Source organism: Pteropus medius, unplaced genomic scaffold (assembly GCF_902729225.1).
Source record: "Pteropus medius unplaced genomic scaffold, Ma_sr-lr_union100, whole genome shotgun sequence".
Classification (NCBI taxonomy): Eukaryota; Metazoa; Chordata; class Mammalia; order Chiroptera; family Pteropodidae; genus Pteropus; species Pteropus medius.
The window spans coordinates 30,240,801-30,263,713 of record NW_024355205.1 but is presented as its reverse complement, the minus strand read 5'-3'; the positions used below and the strand labels follow the sequence as shown (position 1 = coordinate 30,263,713).

Genomic DNA, 22,913 nt, shown 5'->3' with positions numbered 1-22,913 from the left:
TGACTGCTAATGGATATATACTGTTTAAAGAAAAGTACAAAACCATTTTCATTGTTTTGTTGCTTGATCTGATTGTCTGTCAGGTTGAAACAATATGTAGTGGCCATTGAATGACTCTGTAAATTATTTTGTTGATCCTGAATCCTGAATTTGTTCAGAGGATATCTTTCATTTTTAAATGCTATTTTAAGATCCAGTGGGGACAGTTCAAGGGAAGGACAGGAAAAGAATTCTGCATTTGCTTATTATATACCAACCAGATACCAGCTAATAGGTTAGGTGTTTTGGGTATGTCTTTTCGTTCTTTCCATTTTAAAAGTAAGGAAACTGGAAAGGTGGTGTGAATTTTCCAAGGTGACACAGTGTAGAAATGTCAGTTCTGAGATTTATCTCAGGCCAGTCCACTGCCCCACATGGCTGCTCTGAAGTTTCTGAGCAGCTGATCTTTTGTCTGTTGGATTGTTTATGAAGTGAGAGGGCTCACTAAACTTTTGTCGTTTGAAGCATGGCTGTTATGTATACTAGGGAAGGATTTGTCACAGTTTTAAGAATAACAAATTTTGGTGGGTTTTTAAGTCATCCATAGTAATGGAAAAGATACAATCCGTGTTTAAAACTTAAAATGTTTTTAGGCATTTATATTTCTTTTACTAATTTATATTCACAATTAAAATTTTAAATCGATTAGGGATTTTATAAATGCTAACATTTTCAATTTTTGTCTCATGCTTGTGCATAGATCCAGTCTTTACAACTTTGTCGAAATAACTGAGCATAAATAAAATATATAAAGTACAGGATAATTTTTTTTCTTCTAATCAAATAATTTTATATCTTGGAACCAATTTTTATTTCTTCCGTTGAAGTCTAGGAAGAAATCTTTAATTCACAAAACGTTTTATAGCCAACTTTGGGGGTACACAAAGTTCACTGGTGAGGTATGGTAATAGTGATTTTGAAATCTGGCATCAGTGCAGTAGAGTAGAGCAATAGCATGGATAAAAATCATTTGACATTTTCTAAAATCACCTCTTGGCTTATTTCTTGAGCAAGTAAAAAGGAAGGAGTTGAGGATTTGATTGTAGTTCAGTGAACCAAAATGGAGGTGAGGAATAGAAAATGATCTGTTGTGGCAAGCTGGAACCACACAGTTTAAAGCCCTGCTGAGTGAGGCCGCCTCGGTTCTAAAGTGAAAAATACATGTGAAAAGTAGACCCTTAGAAATTGTAGGGAGTTAGTCTTAAATGAAGAATAAATTAAGGCATACTTTGTAGAGTATATCATCAGAAATTAACTGTTTAAAAAATTAGTTCTGCTCGCAGCAAATGGTAACAGAACTTGGTGATATAATTAAAATGTGGGAAGTACTGTAGATGAAGTTTAAGCTGCCTTTTTGCTGTATTAATGTATCCTATTTTCTTAATTTTTTTAATGCACATAGAAATAAAAGTTAGCTCAAAGGTGGTTTCATATTTAGTATTAACTGTATATTTACACTTAAGTGTCTGTTTTGTAAAAAGCCTTGTAAATTTGCATCATCTTAGGAATATTTTGTATTAATGTCTTGTCTCCATTACCTCCCTCTAAGCAAGTGGAAAGATGGTTAAACATTTGGGTTTTAAAGAATTTGATTCTACGGAAAGTAAGTATAATTTACATGGGAGTAAATTATGTGTCATTAGTTAAAAAGATGTTTTCTTTAATGCATGGATGTTAACAAAAAGTGTGTTTAAGACAGTGATTTCTCAAATTTGGGGTTTGAATCCATAAGGGCTTTAGTTATTATAATAACTGAAAGATTTAAAGGGGCAAATTTTTAAATTTATTTTTAAAAATTTTTTCAGTAATTTTGAAAAGTCAGTGAAGATTCATAAGCCATTGATTTAACATAACTGTTAACTTTAAAAACAAGATTTACTCCATGGAGAAGTTGTATTTGATGACAATTTTATATATTATAATCAGTTGAAGAAATGCACTCTTGTGTCTCAGAAACAAATTAGTTTTTTATTTTTAAATACAATGAATTTTAATTTTTTTAATTTAAAATTAATGCAAGTTAGGTAAGTGTAAATTAGAAAATGAAGAAAATATCCCACCAGATATCATTAACATTTTAGACTATTTCAATCCCCCCTCCCCCCTCGCTTGTATTTAGAAATTTTTATATGGTTATCAGATTGTTTTTAATAATGTGAAATTGTTTTCTAATTTTAAAATAGTCATCAAGGAAAATTTGAGAACATCTGATAATTGTTTTAAATAAATTTTTAGAAATGAAATTGTTAGTTTAAAAGATTTGGACTTTTTTTACTTCTTGATATATAGCTTTAAATTTCCCTCTGAAATTAAGTCTTATCAGCAGAGTGCCTGTCTTTGCTTTATGCTGATCTGTACTAAGGCTAGTTTGATAATTGAAGAATTATCTCATTATTTTAATTTGTACTTCTTTGATTATTGGCAAGGTTGAACTTTTTTATGTTTATTAACTATTAGGGTTTCCTTTGTTAATCAGATTACTCTCCTGTATGTTTTTCAATTTCGCTGTATACACAATAGTCTGCTTTCAAGCAGAATGGCATAGTGGTACTTAAATTTAACACGTGGTTGGTTTGCAGCCCCTAACCTGCATCCGTTATCACATTAATTTTTCAGTATTAAGAAAGTATTAGCCTGTTTGTTGCCTTCCATTTTATATCCCACAAATGAATAAAATTTATGGTTTTTGTTCTTTTCCTTCTGACTTAATTTGTTTAGTATGATACTCTCGAGATCCATTCATGTTGTCACAGATGGCAAAATTTCATCTTTTCTTATGGCTGAGTAGTATTCCATTGTGTATATATAAAACATCTTTATCAAAACAGACTCAGACATAGACAACAATATGGCGGTTACCAGAGGAAAGGGGGTTGGAGGGAAAATGAAGAAGGTAAAAGGGGTCAAATATATGGTGACGGAAACTAGACTTTGGGTGGTGAGCACACAATGCGATACACAAATGATATAGATCTGTACACTTGCAACTTACATAATGTTATTAACCAATGTCATCTCAATATATTTAAGAAAAAAAGAAAGTATTAGCTTAAACAAACCTTTGATAAAGTGTATGTAAGGGCATAAAATGAAATACCAGGTAAGAAGGGACTGTAAAATATAAACTAACTTAACTAATTATTCTAGTAGTAAGTAATTCATGGAATTGTCTTTAGGCTATAATTAGATGGATAAAACATCTTCGCAGAAAAAATGATATTAAAAGTTTTTTTCCTGATTACCTTTTGTTTAAATTTAATGTGTACTTTTATAAAGTATTTATATGTTACTAAATAGACATTAAAGTTATGTTGGACTGTTGATTTGGTTAAAGCCAGTATGTCTGATATATTGAGTCAGTTGGACAAAAGAGGAGGAAAGACTAGAATTAAACACTTTGATGTTTGAGTACCAGCCTGTCACTCTGGGTATACATAATTTCTTTTTGGAAGCATTTATACTTTTTTTTTTTTTTTAATTAAATTTTGCAGTTAAATAACAAGCTTAAGGCAAAATGTGTCATCTTTGAGGTTATAATAATTAAGGAAAGAATACTGGGTATAATCAGTATAATTTGTAAAATAAATTCAAGAAAAGCAAATTTTTTAAAGTTTAGAGGGAAAGGGTAGTTGTAAATATATCATTGAAAGAGATTCTGAACGGAAATGTTTGAGGGATATAAATGGTTAAAAATATTAGATTGTAGTCTTAATTCTTTTCATTGCTTTGACAACTCAATTTCAAAAAATAAGAACAGGCGTATTCCAGAAATCTTAAGCTTGATGCCAATAACTTTTATCTCTACCAGTTCTGTTTCTTTTACGAATTTCTAGAAATGACTAGTCACTAGGAGCTAGAACAGGCTTACTCAGAATTTATAACAGACCAGAGTAAACTTCTTTCTTTTTGTAAAGTGTTTTGACTATAAAACAAATAGAAAGATACCTGTCATGATTCCATCATGACTACATTAGACAAATATAGGCAGGATGAGAGTATATAGTTAAGTGAATTTTTGCTGAGTGGCAGTGTTGAAGTAATGTCAGATAAAGTCATCCTACAAGTAGGTTCTCCTTTTAATTTTTAAAAAGCCATTGAGTTGGAGGAAGGCATATAAAGCAGGTTTGTGAAATTACAGGCAGATCGGAATAGCTACTAAATCGAATAGTAGAAATGATTTCTAGACTGCCTAAGTAGATTGAAAAGACTGTCAGAAGCCAACATAAAGTCAATATGAACTAGTTTTGATAGAAAGTCCATTGAAAACAGTCTGAGAGTTTCTGTTAAATATAGATGTTAACAATGAATTAAGCACTTAAAAATAAATAAATAGATAGACTCTTCCTCTCCCAGATGTCCATGGTCTGAATCCCAGTACTTGTGAATATGTTTGTTACCTTACATGGCAAAAGAGACTTTGCAGATGTGGTTAAGGATCCTGGAGATGGATTAGTTATCCTGCATTATGCAGATGAGTCCAAAGGATCTTATCTTACAGGAGAGAGACAGGAGAGTCAGAGAATGTGATATGACAATAGGAGCAGAGGTCAGGAAGCAGAGAAGATGCTACACTGCTGGCTTTGAAGATGGAGGAAGAGGCCATGAGCCAAAGGAATGTAGGCACCCTCTAGAAGCTGGAAAAGGCAAGAAACAGATTTCAGTCTCCAAAAGGAATGCAGTTCTGCCAACATCTTGATTTTAGACTAGTGAGAGTCTGACCTCCAGAACTGTAAGGTGATAAATTCCTGTTGTTTTAAGCTACTAAGTGTGTTGTAATGTGTTAATGAGGAAACAGGACACTAACACAAAAGACAGTAAGTAACGCTGGATTCCATTAACACAGGAATACATTTGGACCCTGTCCATTTGGGGATATACTTAAAAGGAATTAGCCAGGACAGTCAGATCTAGAAAACATCATTTGGCAGATAGTTGAAGAAGATAAGTGAGAGGGAAACATGCTTAGTTATCTTTAAATATTTTATTGTATGAGAGAGAGAGAGAGAGATCACTATTCTGTGTTCTAGAGGCAGGACTGGAACAGGAGAGAGAAGGTATCAGAAGGGAGATTTGAGGTCAGTACGAAGAAGACGGCTTTCACCATTGAAGCTAATTAGTTATGAGTTATTAAGCCTGGGTGACTAGCTGGAATCTGCCAGGGATATTGTAAAAGTGGTTATGAATTTGGTGTATTAGTGTAGGTACTAAGATGCTATACAGCTTTAAAAGTCTTTGAAATGACTACATTTTCACTATAGGGAAGATTTCTCTAAACACAGCATTTGGGTAGTAGGTGTAATACAGAAAAAATATAACCCATAGCAAAAAGTTAAACTCAGTATGTGTGTAAAGATTCCCAGGGAACTGTATAGTTCCATTTACTGAGCCACTTAATGATAAGTAGTATGGGCTAAAAGATTTATATACAGTATCTCATTTAATCCTAACAACCTTATGATGTGAAGTGAGTACTGTTAATCCCCCTTTTCAACTTAAAAAAAAGTCGAAGTTTAGAAAGGTAAACTAAACCGCTCAAAGTTTATACCATCAGTAAATAGCAAAGTATCATATTAGTTTGACTAACCCCAAACACTATGAATGCTATAGGTGCCACAGGCCAAATATTCTCATTCCTTATCTTCTTTTGAAACTTTATTTGTTGATATAAGGGGTCGTGATGAATGATTCTTCATAGTTTTTAGAATACTTTGTATATCAGACTTCTATATGTCATGCAGAAAGACAGTGTTCATATTTAGATATTCTCATAGTCATTCAATTAGTGACAGCAAAAAGTCAAACTCATGTCTTTTGCTGACAAATATTTTTACTACTATGCTTAGGTCTTCTAAGAGGGTCTTGTACTGCTGCTGCTATTCTCTATCAGAATTGCATGGTTTTCTCTGGTGGTTTTGACACATTTGTTTTCATTGACGGACGACATTAATTGTAGGGAGAATACAGCACCTAGTGACATTTATTGAGCATTTGTTCTGTCGTAGGTGATAACTAGTCATTCTCTGTGCATAGACTAATTTATTTCTCATTGTTATCTGTGAAGTAGATAACAATACTCTTTTTTACATAGGAGGACACTGTGGCTTTACAGAAGTTGAGCAGTTTGTCCAGAATGATCTACATGGCAGGACCAAGTTTCAAAACTAGGTCTATCTGACTTGCTCCAGAATACCACATGTCTTTTTTGTCATTAGTAGAGTTTGTTGGAATTATATGAAGTTTCGTCTTTATGTATAAAGCTGGTGGGTTTTTTTCTTAAGGTATGTTGGCTGAGATTGGATGTTGGTCAGAAACGACTAGAGCCTAATTATCTTTACTCCTATTTCTACTCTGTATATTCTTCTATGTGTATTATAAACTTCATTGAAAAATATGAACTTTTTTTTCTGATTTGGCTATGCTGCTTTTTCCACAACTTTTTTTTTCATACATTTCACAAAAAATGTATTAATGGTTTAAGAACTCTACCCACTTTTGAAAGATGACCAACAGTTTAGATTTTATTTTCCTCATTTCTAAAACAAAAGAATTTTTCTAAGTCATTGCCTTTCATACATATATTTTTTTACCATGGCCCTCACAGTAAGAGTTACAATTTTACATTGAGACTCAGATGCTCGTATTTACATACCCACACACAAAAGTGGGAGATTAAGTACCAAACAGTACTTAACCCTTGCTGTGTGCAGGGCTGTTCTATAAATATACAGATTTTTTTTTTTTTTTTTGACTCTCTTTCACTATAAAGATCTGTCACACCCACTAAGTTTATTTTCATGATCTACTAGTATATCTCAACCCACAATTTGAAAACACTGCTTTGGATTATCTCTGGGATTCTTTTTTTTTTTTCCCAACAAAATTAAGCGTTGTAGTAGTAACAGCTAACATCTGTTGCACACTTACTCTCTGCAAATTTCTGCATTAAGTGCTTTTATATATATTGTTTGAATTAATTCTTAAACTTCTCTAAGTAGGAACTGTTACCTCATTTTACAGATGAAAAGTTTCTCATAGCTAGCAAGCAGTAGAGCCAGGATTTCTCTGAATTGATTATTGAGCCTGTGTTCTGATGGTTACCCTAACAGGAATTTATTGTTTTTGAAAATTCAGTAACTAAATCTTACTTTTTTTTTTTATTTAATTTTATTTATTTTTTAAAAATGCCTACAGCACCTGGTATTCCTAGATGGTCTTCCATCCAAGTACTTACCAGGCCCAACCGTACTTAGCTTCCGAGATCAGATGAGATCGGGCATGTTCAGGCTGTAGACTTTATAATCTAAATCTTAGCTCACCACGAACGAGGTTGTATACTTTCGAGAGATTCTTTAGCCAACATAGGTGGCCATGACAAAATTATTTTTATTTAAAAGTATTGATTGCAATGTTGCTCTAAATTCCAGTAAGGAATCAGTATATTTTCTTATTTCGTTGCTTGGCTGGATATATCACTTTACCTCCATGCCACTTATTTTTTTGTTATTAAAAAATCTTTGAGTCCAGTCCCTCATAACAATTATACTTCAGTATTACTTTCTCACTTGGGTCTACATGCATTTTTTTTTTTACCTGAGTATGTAGTCTTAGTCTTTATCTTTAATATCTGCATTATTCCTCTATGCTAAAGTATTATATTATTAAGTAATCTCCTTGTTAGGTACTTAGTGGAAAGAATTCAAACTTTGGGAAATGGTAAACCACAGATTGAACTTACTATTAATTAGCTTTATTACTTTGAGCAGATTCTTGAACTTCTGTGCCTCAGTGTTCTCATCTGTAAAAATGGAAGTGTCATTGTCATTGTTACTGTAAAGTATATTAATTTTAGCACAATTTCTGGATCTCTCTTTCTAATGAAGACATTGATCTAAATATTAGGGGACTTGTTTGATGAATTTGTGCCTTGAAGAAGTCAATGAAATCTCCAGTTTTGAAACTTCTGTAACTGTCTGTAGTGTTTTTCTTTATAAATTATATCAAATACAAATTTACAACTTTAAGATTTAAAAAGGCATTGGTAAATGAAAGGGCATCTAAAAAGAAATGTGATTGATGCCTTATAATGCTAATAAGTAAGAGGTATTTAAGGATGGTCATCTGTAAAGCATCAAAGGATGACCGAGGTCTCCTTTTTATGTGCCGAATGTGCCGAACACTGAGCTTGCTTGGTAAGTCACTTACTAAGCCCCTCAGATATTTGTTCAGTGAATGAAAAATGATCCACTATCTTATTTCTGCTTCCTCACCTGCCACTTACTGCTTAACTTGGTGGACTTGGATTCACTTTCAGAAACTGATATCACTTCAGCCACCTACTTGTCAAACTGAATGAACAAGGATTGGGTTGCATCGTGATAGCATTTGACATGCCAAATGCCTTTCATTTTTGGCAGTTGTCGTGGTGGTGTTCATTTGTGCAGTACCCTGCTCTATACCACAATGGAATTGTTGATGTGTACCCTAGCTAGGTACATGTTCTTGGCTTCCTTTTTAATACAAGTTCCTTCTCACCCATCTTCATGGCTTTGATTCTGTGACCTTTCAGTTTCTAGCCTAGATCTCTCTTATGTGTTCAAGATCCATATTCCTGGATATTCAGTAGGCATCCCAAATTAAATGCAATATGTTTCATTATCATCCCTGAATCAATACAGTGTATACACAGGCACACGTGCCTGGTTGATGTTTGTCTGCACTCCCCATCTTAGTTAATGGTCTCATGTATTTAGTCAGTAAGCAACATGTGTAAGGGTATGAGTATGCTATCAGAGATTGTGAGCTTTCAAATCAACAAATTTTAGTTGAGACCTATTCCCTGGACATCATCCAAAACAGCTGTAACAGAAGTTATGTTTGTCGATATAATTAAATTAAATAACACACCACCAAACTTAATTCTTACACATAGCAGGCACTCAAATGTTGGTTCTCTCCTCTCTTCCCAAGTCATCTTTTCCTTATGGAATATAATAACACCCTTTCTCTGTATTTTAGATGATAGCATTTGAAGGTTCTCTTGCTGGTCTTTTGCATGAATGAATGGGTATACCGCTCTATAATATAGTATTTTAATTTTTAAAATAAAATATGGTCTGTGGCCATGCTACCCTGAACAAGCCCAATCTCGTCTGATCTCGGAAGCTAAGCAGGGTCAGGCCTGGATAGTACTTGGATGGGAGACCACCTAGGAAAACCAGGTGCTGTAGATGTAAAAAGAAGTATAAAAATATAAAAAAATAAGGAACTGTAAGCTGACAAGGTCCTTGCAATCTGTGAGGTCAACCAAGAGTTGCCGCGCCTAAAAAAATAAAATATAAAATAAAATGGTTTAAATATATAGACTATGTGGGATGCTTTATCAGAAGGTGCCTGGTCTGGACTTTCTTGTGTACTCAGTTGGCAGTTCTTTATATAACAAGTTGCTTACTGCTGAAATAATCAAGAAGTGCTGTTTGGGACATTGAATGTTAGCTCTGGCTTAGGCTTCATTAAAATATGATTTTCTAAGCTTTTAATGGCAGAGAGGGAATTCTCTTTATTGTTCATTCTTATGATCCATATATAAACTTTTTTACATTCTCTGCTTTAAGGTACAGAGAAGGAAATAGAACAGTAATAAACAGCTGTCTTAATGAATTTTATAACATTTAAATGGCTGAAATATACCTTTTATAAATGTATGTTGTATATTTCATGCAGTATTGATATTCTAATTGTATTTGGTTGAACAATTTTAAATTGCTTTTTAATTTCTCATTGGTTACAATTTCAAAAATTATCTCCTAGTTTTTTAATTAGCATTTATTCTCAAGGAGAATTTTTATTACATGGATACGTAAAATAAAGAGTTATTCCCTTTTTAAAAAATGAATTCCTGTGTTAATATCTTATTTTCTTTTCTGTATGTGAATGTTATTTATGGAAAATTCTTTCTGCTTAAACAGTATCTGGTTTTTATATTGATTATATCTAGCATTCTATACTTTTTTCTAAAATTACTGTTACTGTTATCTGTAGTCCCATTGTGTCTGTAGTTTTTGGAAAGCTGTGAAAATTTTTAGGATGTGTTGCTAGGTAGGGCCATTTACTCTGAGAAAAGAGACTTGTTCTTTAGGCTAGCCTCTTAGTAGTATTCTACGTCTTAGGGATTCCATATTTGAAATATTAACATTAATTGGAAAGAAATAGAAATATGACTCATATAAGGTAGATGATGCTCAGGAAGCCCTGAAATTTATTTCAAAATATCCTTTTAGAAGTCCCAGGTAAGTATGTACCTATGATTAAATAAAACAGTAACAAGAATTTAAGAAGTTAGATCTTTATCACCCTCTGTGGGCTCTCATTATGCATTGGTTGGATTTAAACTCTCACAGGAGCTCCTAAGTGTTAGATATACTGTTGTGTGATTTGTTCAACTTGGTGTCATTCCTGACTAAATCAAGAAATTGTGAATTCCAGCTTTATAATGACATATTTAATTTTTTGTTTGATTTAATACATGTGTTTCTCCAAATGAACCTTAGAATTATTTAAATTCTCCAAAATTTTAGTGAAGTTTAGATTAAAATTACATTAAATATTGAGTCACACTGTTGCCTTTTGCAGTCCAGGAAAATGGTGTGTTCGTTTCCATTCAAATCATTTTTGAGTTCTTCGGTTAAGTTCTGTAATATTTTGTTACAGGTTTTTTAAATTTCTTAATTTTTTTACCTTTTTTTTTTTTGCTATTTTTAATATGGTTTTACCCCGTTGTATTTGCTAAGTGGTGGGTGGTACAGGTATGTAGGAAAGCTCTTGATTTTTCTTTACTTGCCAACATTTTTAACTTAGTTCCTAAAGTTCATTATTTTTTCAGGTACATTTTTAACTTAGTTCCTAAAGTTCATTATTTTTTCAGGTACTAAAGTTCATTATTTTTTCAGATATCTTTGTAGAACTGGAGAATTGATCTCTAATTTTACCTTTAACTTAAAATTGATTTTGCTTGCTTGTTTTTTAAGCTCTTTTCACTTATGGATATGAAACCTCCCATCTCTCGAGCCAAGATGATTCTTATCACAAAAGCTGCTATCAAAGCCATTAAGGTAAGAATAAAATAAATATATTTAATTTGAAAAATTTTTTGAAATTTTGAAAATGATATTAAACATGAGATTTCATCTGTGAATTAGTTCAGGCCTGAACCAAAGAACACGAACCAGATTTTGCTGAAAGTACATGGTAATACAGTATGGCGCATTTGCATTTTAACATTACTTCAAAACCAGGTTTTTTTCCCCTTTTTCTTATTATTAGTATTTTCTCTGTATATTTTTCTCCAGCTTTATTGAGGTATAATTAACAAATAAAAATTGTATATATTTAACAATATGTAAAACCTGATTCGATAACATGTATACATTGTGAAGTGATTACCACAATCAAGCTAATTAACACATCCATTACCCTCACAGTTATCTTTTGTTTTTATGTTGCTAAAAAATTTGAACTCCCAGAAGTAGAGGTAGAATGGCAATTTTTTTTCTTTATTTCGTTTAATTCTTGTCATAAATCAGCTGAGTATTAGCTTCATTTTTATTTTAAAAACAAACAACAACTTGGGCCCCATGAAATTAAATTTCATACCCAAGATTGAACCTAAATAAGTGACTCACGGTAGAAACTGCATAAGTTAGTTCCAATTCCATTGTTATCCGTCTCATAAAATTGCCCGGTACACTGTTTTATGAAGGTTTATTGATTAAAAATCTAAGAAAAAGACCTCTTTGGGAGGATTTTTGTAGTTTTTGTTTTAATTAATTTCTTTCTGTTTGAAAGGTTTTTTTTTAGTTGTTGACTGTAGATTTCTCATGGTTTATTCAATATTATCTTGAGAATTATTCAAATTGTGCAAATTTCAAGGTTGTACGTATTTGTTAATTATAGGAAATGCAGAAATATGGAAACTACAGTAATTTTCTTTTAATTCTTTTCAGCTTTATAAGCATGTAGTTCAAATAGTAGAAAAATTCATCAAAAAGGTAACTATCCATTTTATTATTAACTCATTTCGTTATGTTCAGTATTTGTAATTTACTTTGTAAATTGTAATTTGGATGCTTGCTTGTAAAGCCGCTATACAAAGATGTTGTCACTGGAGATTCTTTTTAATCTCTAGAGGGTTTTTTTGGGGGTGTGTGTGTGTGTGTGTGTGTGTGTGTGTGTTTTTCTTTTTAAGATCGAGTACTTACTATGGAGGTAGGCACTTAGCAGTTTCTCATCTACTGGGCAGGACTCTTCCCTGAGCCTAATGTGTCTCCTCTGCCCCATTCACTCTGTTGACATCGAACTCATCTTGGAGTATTTCAAATGATATCACTTTATAAAGTTTTTCCAACTTTTTCCAGCTCCTATCATAATTGAGCCATTTTCAGTTCTCCAGTTGTAATGTGTTGATTTATAACTGTGATTAGCATGTATGTCTCAATAGAGGAATAAGAACAGAGACTTAGACATCTGTCTTCTCCCCCATGTAGTACATACTAATATGTATGGAAGCATCTCTGATCCATGGCCTTTGAATACTGGCTAAGATACAGGAGTTAGAGTTTCAACAGCTCTAAATGGTCATAGAGGTTTTTATAGTAGCAAATCAAAGTACAAATAAGTAAAACGGAAAAATAAAATTTCCTGTATGCTACAACTCCACATCATTGCACATATTTACATTTGGATCTACTCATTTTTTTATTATGTGCATGTACATTTTTAAAAGAAAAATGGAGACATACTGATTAATGACCTGCTTTCCCCACTGAATTTATCGTAAACATCTGCAAGTATTTCATTTCATGATTGTTTCCACAATTAGTCAGTTCCCTGTCGTTGGACATTTCACTTCATTGGCTGGCCTATGGAAAAAATTAGATGCATAATAATTGTTTCTCTTAGGATAAATTTTTAGATATAGAATTGTTGGATCAAATACAGCTTTGCTTTTGTTGCTAAATCATCATCTATAAAGATTATAACACCTGAATGTATGTAGGTGTGTGTTTCTTTTTTATTTTTATCTTACAATTTCATAGGCCAAAAATGACCTCTCCTTTTACTGTTTTTTGATTCTCTGATACTGTATTTTAACAGAATTAAGATTGGTATGTTGTTAAAATTACCCTTTTCATACTTTTAAAAGATAAAATTTATTGTTTTGAGCAGGAGGAATTGGAGTAGAGACTATCAAATGGATTTGTGTGGAAGTGACTTAGGGATTGATAAAGTAATGTTGATTTTGGGAAATTGTGTGTGAGGAGGGAGAGGGATCAGAGAAAAGTAAAATACTGGGGGGTCTGAAATATCGAGAGAATGGTATTTCTTTATAGACCTGTGGGAAATTCGACAGGCTAGCTAATAAAAGAGCTAGACATTCAAGTGGTTCTAAGTAGAAACTGTCATTGGATATACAGGGTTTCATAAAAGTGAGATGAATAGGTGTCAAATTGTGATTTGACTTCTCTTATATTGACTTTTACTTCTTTATTTTTGTAGTGTAAACCAGAATACAAAGTTCCAGGATTATATGTAATCGACTCAATTGTGCGACAGTCTCGTCATCAGTTTGGAACTGATAAAGATGTTTTTGGGCCAAGATTCTCTAAAAACATAACTGCCACATTCCAATATTTATATCTTTGTCCATCTGAAGATAAGGTATAGTTAATAATTTTTAAATTAGAACTTACATTCTTGTTTTTATTTTTATATTCATTTTAATCTATTTAAATATATTTTAGATATTTGAAACCTACTGTATTACTAGAAAGATAATCTAAACCTGAAATAAAAGCCAGTTTTTTCTGTAGTGGTCACCTCATATTTATCTTCTTGTAAAATCCTTCAGGAATGTTGTACTGTTGGAATATGAAAGGAGCACTATCTTGCTTTCAGGAAGACGTTGTTGTTAAGATTTACTTGTAGCAGAGAAAGGCATCTCAGATGGTTGCTTATTCTGGTAGGAAGGGACCAATAATTGATGGCTTTACCTAGTATGTAGAGATGTGAGAGCGTAAGTGGTATTCATTGCCAATCAGACTGCAGTATTTAACTCATCAAGATAGCTGGTTTTACTGTGTATAGACTCCAGTGGGTGAGAGAAATATATTGGTAAACCTACTCAGAAGAATGAAGAATGGAGAATGGAGACATGAAGATCATCATTCCTTGAATAGGAGATAAAGTTTTAACCCAAATAACACATCTTCTCTGGATCTCCTTCATATTAACTGGTCTACAAAGTAACTTACCTATCAATTACTGGCCAGTTTATTAAATATTTTAACTAATATAATCATCCTAAAGAAATTCTTCACTTTTATAAGATAAACTGGGTTTTCTTGGTCAGCAATAGTTTCTTTTAACCATAAGTAAAACATAATGAAAAGTTTATTAAATTTATTATTTGAATACATCGTTTTGATTCTCTAGGTTATATTCCTTTCTTGTTTCATTCTTTTCCTTCTGTTTCTAGATTAAACTTTTAAAGAAAGGTTGGTTAGAGTAGTCTAATCAGATTGTGATTCTAATGATACCTTTTGTTTTCCTGTTTAGAAAACAGACATGGTAAGAAAAAATTAGCCTAGGGTTGTTTTTCTCTCTCTTTTTTTTTTTTTGTAAGAGATATAATAAATTATTTATGCAAATATTTATTGTATATTCATGTTTTCTCACATATAACAGAGTAAAATAGTTCGTGTGCTGAACCTTTGGCAGAAAAATGGAGTATTCAAAATTGAAATTATTCAACCTCTTTTGGACATGGCAGCAGGAACCAGTAATGCTGCCCCAGTGGCAGAAAATGTTACTAATAATGAAGGTATGGTCAAGTGTATCTGAGAGCTTAGAAAATGGTATGATTTTTTTTTTTTTGTATATAAAAAGTTTAGAGTCTATTTATATTCGTGGAATTTTTCCATAAGAAGGAAACTTGAGTTTACATAGAGGAAGGTATGGTTTTCTTTCCATAATTCTTATTTCTAATAAAAAATGCTCTTCTAGTACTTGTTATAGTATAGACTGTAGTACCACAATCTGTATTTTTAGTGCGTCTTAAACTGAATGGAATGTTATTTTAGTAAAGAAGCTTAGTGGAATTTAAAAAGGAAATTTTGTTAGGTTAAAGTTTTCTTAGGCCTTAATGACCTTTTCATTTTTAGGTTCACCTCCACCTCCAGTTAAAGTTTCTTCTGAACTCCCACAAGCCACTACAAACTCTGTACCAACTGTACCACAGTTGCCTAGCTCTGATGCTTTTGCTGCTGTGGCCCAACTGTTTCAGTCAACTCAAGGTCAACAGGTAAACTACTCATCTACATATTAAATCATTTGCAGTTTGGTACTATTGTCATTTCTTTCTTTCTATTCCTAATTAATGAGTACCTTTAGGGGAGGAAATATTTCTTTCAGCTAGAAAAGCCTTGACTAGGAAAGTAATGGCATAGGGATAACGGGAAAATGTGGACAGGTGAAAAACAAGGGAACAGCACGCTGAGAACAAAGAGTAGTACCCTTTTGAAGGGAACTTCTGATCTGCTAAGTGACCAGTATTGTTGATCACAACTCTACCGTTTCTGACTGATTTCAAAATTAAATGGGTTGGAGATGATTTTTGCATTTTTTAGAAAACATGTTTACGTTGTTCACAATTCAGTGTATTTTCTCTTCTTTGTGGCCATTATTTTCTACCATTGGGGTCATCAGCGTACATTTTAACTTTTAAGTGACACTCATTATATCCCCAATAGATGTATTCACGACAAACCTGACAATTACTAAAATGTTTATTCTTTTTCTAGTTTACTCTCTACCTGTGCTTTTTTAGTCACCTTTAAGGTTTTTTGTTTGTTTGTTATATACTTCGTTATGTGGTTTATCAGTTTTCCCATTCTTTAAGCTTCAGCAGATCCTTCAGACTTTTCAGCAGCCTCCAAAACCACAGTCTCCTGCCATTGACAATGCCGTGATGGCTCAGGTTCAGGCTATCACAGCTCAGTTAAAGACAGCTCCTGCACAACCACCTGAACAAAAAGCTGCTTTCCCCCCACCTGAACAAAAAACTGCATTTGACAAGGTATGCTTCTCATAAATAACCCACCCCCCTGTTTATATCACTCAACTTGGAATGTGGAAGTTAGCCCTTTTCTAGCTTCTGTGTTGATTTTTCATTTGTTGTATTGTGGTTTGAGGGATTTCCCTCCTTGACAGCAAAACATTGGTTATTTTTTTTTTCTGGTTTTAAATATAATACATACACATCGCAAAATTTTTCAGCAAAAGTAGAAAAGTAAACAGGAGAACATTCACTCTTAATCCCCATACTTGGAGATAACTGTTGTAACATTTTGCTGTACATCTTTTCACTGTTAATTTCCTGTGGATATTTGCTATTATTTGGTCATGACACACACACACACACACACACACTTCTTAACTTGCTTGTTTTGATCTTAATCCTCTTGTCGCTGTTATTGTTTTTAAAGTTAATAGATTTAGATCTACTTTTTTACTGAGTGTTTATTAGGTATACTCTATTATGTGGACATATCACAGTTTAGCCATTTCCCTATTGATAGACATTTAAGTTGCTTTGTGTTTTTGCTGTTAAAAACCCTTAGTTGCCATCTTATTTCTATTTTTTTATTTTGATCATTTTTAAATTATTATTTTTTAATTTAGTTTCAAGTATACAGTACATTGGTTAGACATCTATATGGTTTGTAAAACGATGCCCCCATTTGCTCCCTCTCTCCTCTGACCCTCCACCTAGCCAACATATTAATGCTAACTGCATTCCCAATGCCATGCTCTCCATCCCTGTGACCATCCATCGGCTACTAATTTGTACTTCTTTAGCCCTTCACCCCATTCTCCCAGCCCCCCCAAATCCCCCTCCTCTTTGTCCGACACCAAATTGTCCACTATGTTTATGAGTCTGGTTTTGATTAGTTCTTTTTATTCTTTAGATTCTGCATGTAAGTGAAATGATATAGTGTTTAACTTTCTCTGTCTAACTTAAATACCTTTTAGGTCCATCAAAGCAATGTCTTTTTCTATCTCCTTCATTTTCATATGTAGGAGTCTTGTTTTCTTATCCTTTCAGCCACTTTATCTTTTGGTTAGAGCACTTAATTCTTTTCCATTTAAGGTACTTATTGATAGGAATGTAGTTGTTACCATTCTTTATTCCTGTTTTTGATACATGTTTTTTTCTTCTTAAAGAAGTCCCACCACCATTTCCTGTAATACTGGCTTAGTGGTGATAAATTCCTTTAGCTTATTTTTGTCTGGGAAGCTCTTTATCTGTCCTTCAACTCTAAATGATAGCTTTGCTGGATAAATTATTTTTGGTTGTATATCCTGGGTCTGCATCCTGTTGAATATGTTTTGCCAAGCCCTTCTGTCCTGCATAGTTTCTTTTGAGAAATCAGCTGCCAGTCTTATCGGTGTTCTCTTATATGTAATTATTTGTTTTTCTCGTTGCTTTTAATATTGTTTCTTTGTATTTAACCTTTGGCATTTTAATTATAATGTGTCTTGGTGTGGGTCTCTTTGGATCCCTGATTTTTGGAATCCTCTGAGCTTCCTGGGGTCTTATGTCCATTTCCTTCACCAGGTTAGGGAAGTTTTCTATTATTATTTCTTCAAACAGCTGTTCAGCATCTTGATACAGTGATCAGACGAATATTTGGATCCCTCATAGTGTTCTATATCCTCCTTAAATTATTTTTATAGTCTTGACATCTTTTTTCTTGCCATTCTGATTGAATGTCCTGATTGGCTGTCCTGTCCTCTAAGTAGGGCATATGATCCTCTTATTTATTCACTTTGTTTATTCCATTTAATATACTTCTCATCTCTGATAATGTGTTCTTCATTTCAGACTGGTTCCCTTTTATAATTTCCATTTCCATTTTTATATTTATCTCTTTTGAAGTTCTCACTGAATTCACCTACACTTCCTAAAAGTTCATTGAGCATCTTTATAACCAGTGTTTTGAACTCTGTATGTTAGATTACTTGACTCTTATATCTGGATCTCTGTTCTGTTCTGTCATATGGTTTCTGCTTCTTTGTCTTCCCATTTTGGCTGCCTTTCCGTGTCTGTTTCTATGTACTAAGCAAAGCTCCTAAGTCTCCTGGTCTTATTAGTGTGGATTTGTGAAGTAGGTGTCCAGTGGCACAGTCCTGAGAGGGGTTCAGCTGCAGGCCAAACTTAGCCCAGGCCTCTACCCCTCCAGGGCCACTGTCAAGATTCAGCAAGCAATCCACAGATGCTGTACTTACAGTTGCCTCAAGAGGCCACACCAGAAACTGAGGCCAGCTGGTTCCAGTGTGAGTCTAGGCGCTGCTCAGCAAGGAGCATCTGACTCGCTGAGGATATACCTGTATGTGTCTTGGGTGGGACTGCGAGTTGGGAGGCTGGGTTTCAGGGAATCCTCTGGGCAGAGTGACCTCTGTTATCCAGTTTGATGATGTTATGGCTCTGGTGGCTCTGCGTCCCACACTGGTTGGGGGAGGGCTCAACAGGGAATTATAGATACTGCTGGCACTTCTGTACGAAGTGAGTCTCGCCTCGACCCTCACTCCAACAGTGTCTCCCTATAAGTTCCTCATGCTCCCTGCATGCAGTCAAATCAGCAGTGGTGCTCAGAGTGAGCAGGTCCATCACCCCGAAAAATCTGCTCGCAGACAGGGCCCCTTTAAGAGGCATTTGCCGCTGCCGCAGCCTCCATCTCACTCAGCCGCTCGGGACCGGGCAGCCCCACATCCTCGCCCCATCCTACCTTCTGCCATTGCAGGGTGATTTCTTGGATTTCTCTGTAGTTGTATGGCTTGTTCATCTAGACCCAGGTGACTTTTCCTTGCTGCTGCTCCTTGTTTCCGTCACAACTTTTATTTGGTCACCAGAGGGATAAACAGAGTCTCTATCATCTACGCCATTTTTTTTTTCTCTCTCTAGTTACCATATCTCTAATACGAAGGTTCATGTTGGTTCAGTGTCTCCCAAATGCTCTGCTGGGCCTTGGCATGTTTAGGAGACTGCCACTAAGGATACATAGGTGTGCTGAATATGGAAGCTCAGAGCTTGTTGACATGTTAGCACAAACAACTCCACTATTGTCTGTTTCATGTCTTTTCTACTGGGTTTATGGCTATATAAAATGTTATTTCATTTTACAAGTTTCACTCCAAAAAACCCAAAACTTTGAAAATCTTAGAACTAAATTATATCTTTTAGTTTTAATCATCTCTAAAATTTCTTATTCTTTCCTGCATTCTAAGATATAATAACTTTATTGCTGGTAGTCCAAATTAAGAATCCATGCAGTGAGTATTGATTGTCATTATATCTTAGTGACTTATGGTACTTGTATTGAAGAATGTTGGATGCAGTTTTTGAGTACAGAAGGAGTACATGCATAAGAGAAAAAATGCAAATGATACAGAAAGTTCTAAAGTAAAAGGGATGCAGTTTCATTCTGCTTTGAACAGATTTATGTCTTTTTTCAGACCTATTTCCATGCACATGTGAACATAAATTCTTACATATCGTGTTTTTATTAGTTTTGTGTTGTGATTAGGAAACCTTTCTTCACCTATGCTTTTCTTTTAATTGTGAATTTTTCTAGTAGTTTCATATTTTTTTTTTTTTGATGTTTGTCTCTAGTTCTTCTGGAGCCTACTTTAGATTATGGTTCTCAAGTCTCATTGAAAAATAAAAAATAAAATATGGTTCAGGATAAATCTTTATTTTTTTGGAAATATCAATTCTCCCTATTTTTGTTGTACACTAAATTCCCATTTGTTTCTGTGTCTTCTCTAAACACTCCTCTGTCTCACTGGTAATATATTTGTTTATTTCTGTGTTTTGCCTTCCCCCCTTTCTTTTCCCAAAATTCTCTTTGACTATTCTATAGACACATATGTGTTAGTCAGTGTTCTCCAGAAAAACAGAACCAATTTGATGAACACACAAAAGTACACATAGAAAATGAGAGAAAGGCGGGGGAGAGAAAGTTAGGTTGATTTTTTTAAGAAATTGGCTCCTTCAGTTGTGGAGGCTTGCAAATTGGAAGCTTGTAGAGCAGACTGGAGGCTGGAAATTCAGGTGAGTCAGTGTTGTCGGCTTAAGGCAAATACCTTCAGGAAACCCACGTTCTTGCTCTTAAAACCTTCAACTTATTGGTCAGAGTCCACCCACATTATGGGAGAGTTTTTCTTTATTCACAGTCTACTAGTTTAAATGTTAATCACAATTTTAAAACATCTTCACATCAACATCTAGATTAGTATTTGACCAAACACCTGGGCACCTTAACCTAGCCAGATTGACACATACAATTAACCACAACAGCATACTTTTCCAGATGAACTTACCATACATTTTAAGAATTTCTGAATTCATAGGTTAAGTACCAATAGTTTTTTATACAGAATCGTTTTTTATTACAGTTTTTTTTTGTTTTACATGTTTTTTCTTTCAGTTATTCTTAGATATTTAGTCATTTCCCAAAACAATAGGTATAAATAATGAAACTTTAAAGAACATATCTGTATGTGATAAACTGTAAAGATCATAGTTTTTGGTTTTTGTAGGCAATTTAAACCCAAGTTTTAATTTTGGCTCCTATACTCTACTGTATCTTGATGTTGAGATACTTAAATATCAGTGTTCATCACTGTAAAACAGTGATGGTAGTACCTATATTTTATTGCCATGAGGATTAATAAACTAATGTATGTAAAACAGCAAGGTGCTTAGGCCATATTATTAGATCCCGTGCTTATAATAAGAACTTTTACTCACACGGCCTAAAATTACACAGAGGGAAACACAGGTGTCCAAGAAGAGAGTTTCTTTCTCTTCCTAACTTAGAAATCTGTTGTCCAGGATGGTGGAACCAGAATTTCTGGGCAGAACTATCACAGAACACCACAAATTTAGGAATTTGAGGTTGGAAATCCATGAGCATAATGGACACAGCTTGAGAGAAAAGATTGCTCGTTGAATGCCAGAGTGTGAGGGCTTCAAAGTCAGAAAGACCAGTGTCCATGTTCTGCATTTCATTGACTATACAATCAGTTATATTTCTTAATGACCTAAGCCTTAGCTTTCTTGGCTGTAAAAAAGAAGAAAATATATCTACATTTCATGCTCCTTGTGATGATGAAGTATTGTATGTAACCTACCAAAACACAGTAATAAGTGTTCATTAAGCTACTTCCTTTCTTTCTGAATAAATGTAATATTTTTAAATGGCTCTTCTAGATATGTGATCTTGTGAAGTGCCCCCTCACCTCCTTTTAATGAAAGTTTCTGGTAATCTGAGGTCAGCTGTGAAGTTTTAAGAAAGAAGCTAGTACATAGGCAGTAAAACTTCTCGATGGCCCTGTCTGTGCCGTTCTCTTTTTCCTTTTTCATATTAGTATTTTGTTGAGCAAGCAGCACATAGACATTTTTCTCTAGGCATACATAGTGCTTGGGTAAGACATGTACACCCATTGTCATGTGTGCAAAGTTCCAAAAGTTTTTAGTGTAGAAACATGACTATTTTAGTAAAATATTTATATTGTAAATTAACGATAAAGTACACATGTAGAAACTAGAAAGAAAACACTGCATTTATAATTTGGGAAGAAAAGCAGAACAAAAAATTGTCTTTTCCAAATGCCGTTTGTGTAAAAATGGTTTGTCTGTGAACCAAAGTCCTAGGTAGGTTGGAAGATAGGATTGTACGTGACAGCATGGTGGAATTATGGATGATGGTATAAACATCTGTTGTTTTTATCAAGTTTTTTTGCACAGTGAATCAAAATCAGAATTTTCAAATGGAATGTTTATGTACCTATTCCAGAAGCTACTTGATAGATTTGACTATGATGATGAGCCAGAAGCTATGGAAGAATCAAAGAAAGAAGATGCTGCTGCTACTGCTGCCACCACAACATCTGCCGTTGTGATTGTGCCGCCTGCTCCGGCTGCAACGGCAGCTGCTGCAGTCACACCTGCTACTTCTCCCCCACAGGCTCCCTTGTAAGTTTCTGTGTTTTGATTCCTCAGCACATACAGAGTTGGTAACTTTTGTGAGGCATAATGTCAGGAACATTAGTAACAAAATCATCTTTCATATAGAGTCATTGTTTTTTAAAATTGTGATATTTTGGATTTTCTTGCGAATGGGAAGGGGATACCATGAGATTTACAATTTAAAAATGGCTTTTTGGGGGAAGAATAATGATGATTACATAAGTTAACATATAGGCAAACATGATTCAGTAAAATGTTGATTATTAATGATTCCTGAACAATGTTTTTTATGCTTCTGTAGTATAAATGTGGCTAAGAATCTCACGTATTTTGAATCGGTAAAAGGATTACTCATCTTTTTTTTAGCGGGTTTCCTGGAGATGCCATGCAGCAGCCAGCATATACCCAACATCAAAATATGGATCAGTTTCAACCTCGAATGATGGCAATACAGCAGGATCCAGTGCACCATCAGGTACAAGCATTTTTCTTGCAGCTGCATTTGAATAATTGGGTTGCACTTCACAGGCCACTATTATTTAGCTGTGTGATTGGCTAAGTAGTACTACAACTGCAATAAAAGCTGTTGAGCACGTAACTGATTTGAGTTGCTTTTTGCTTTAATTGAAACAAGGATGCTGAATATTACATACATGCTTACAATTTAATAATAGGTATTTTTGTTAATGTAGTTTAGAGAGAGATTATGGCTCTGTTTCAGGGTACTGGCCTATTTAATTATTTGGCTCTTTTGTTTGCAAGGAACCTCTTTGGTAAATGTGTGATT

At 34.0% G+C, this 22,913-nt stretch overlaps 1 protein-coding gene and 1 pseudogene across 3 annotated transcripts in view; both read left to right on the top strand.

Moving 5' to 3' along the window:
• Positions 1 to 22,913, top strand: part of SCAF4 (SR-related CTD associated factor 4) — a 57,520-nt gene that overhangs the window by 9,078 nt on the left and 25,529 nt on the right. For all 3 annotated transcript variants that reach the window (XM_039857905.1, XM_039857906.1, XM_039857904.1), the window contains exons 2-9: positions 11,064 to 11,147; positions 12,039 to 12,083; positions 13,591 to 13,752; positions 14,779 to 14,914; positions 15,255 to 15,394; positions 15,992 to 16,168; positions 21,954 to 22,132; positions 22,493 to 22,601. In XM_039857905.1, coding sequence (XP_039713839.1) covers positions 11,064 to 11,147; positions 12,039 to 12,083; positions 13,591 to 13,752; positions 14,779 to 14,914; positions 15,255 to 15,394; positions 15,992 to 16,168; positions 21,954 to 22,132; positions 22,493 to 22,601 — 1,032 coding nt within the window. The remainder of the gene's footprint in view (positions 1 to 11,063; positions 11,148 to 12,038; positions 12,084 to 13,590; positions 13,753 to 14,778; positions 14,915 to 15,254; positions 15,395 to 15,991; positions 16,169 to 21,953; positions 22,133 to 22,492; positions 22,602 to 22,913) is intronic.
• LOC120598945 (uncharacterized) lies at positions 9,151 to 9,269 on the top strand (annotated as a pseudogene).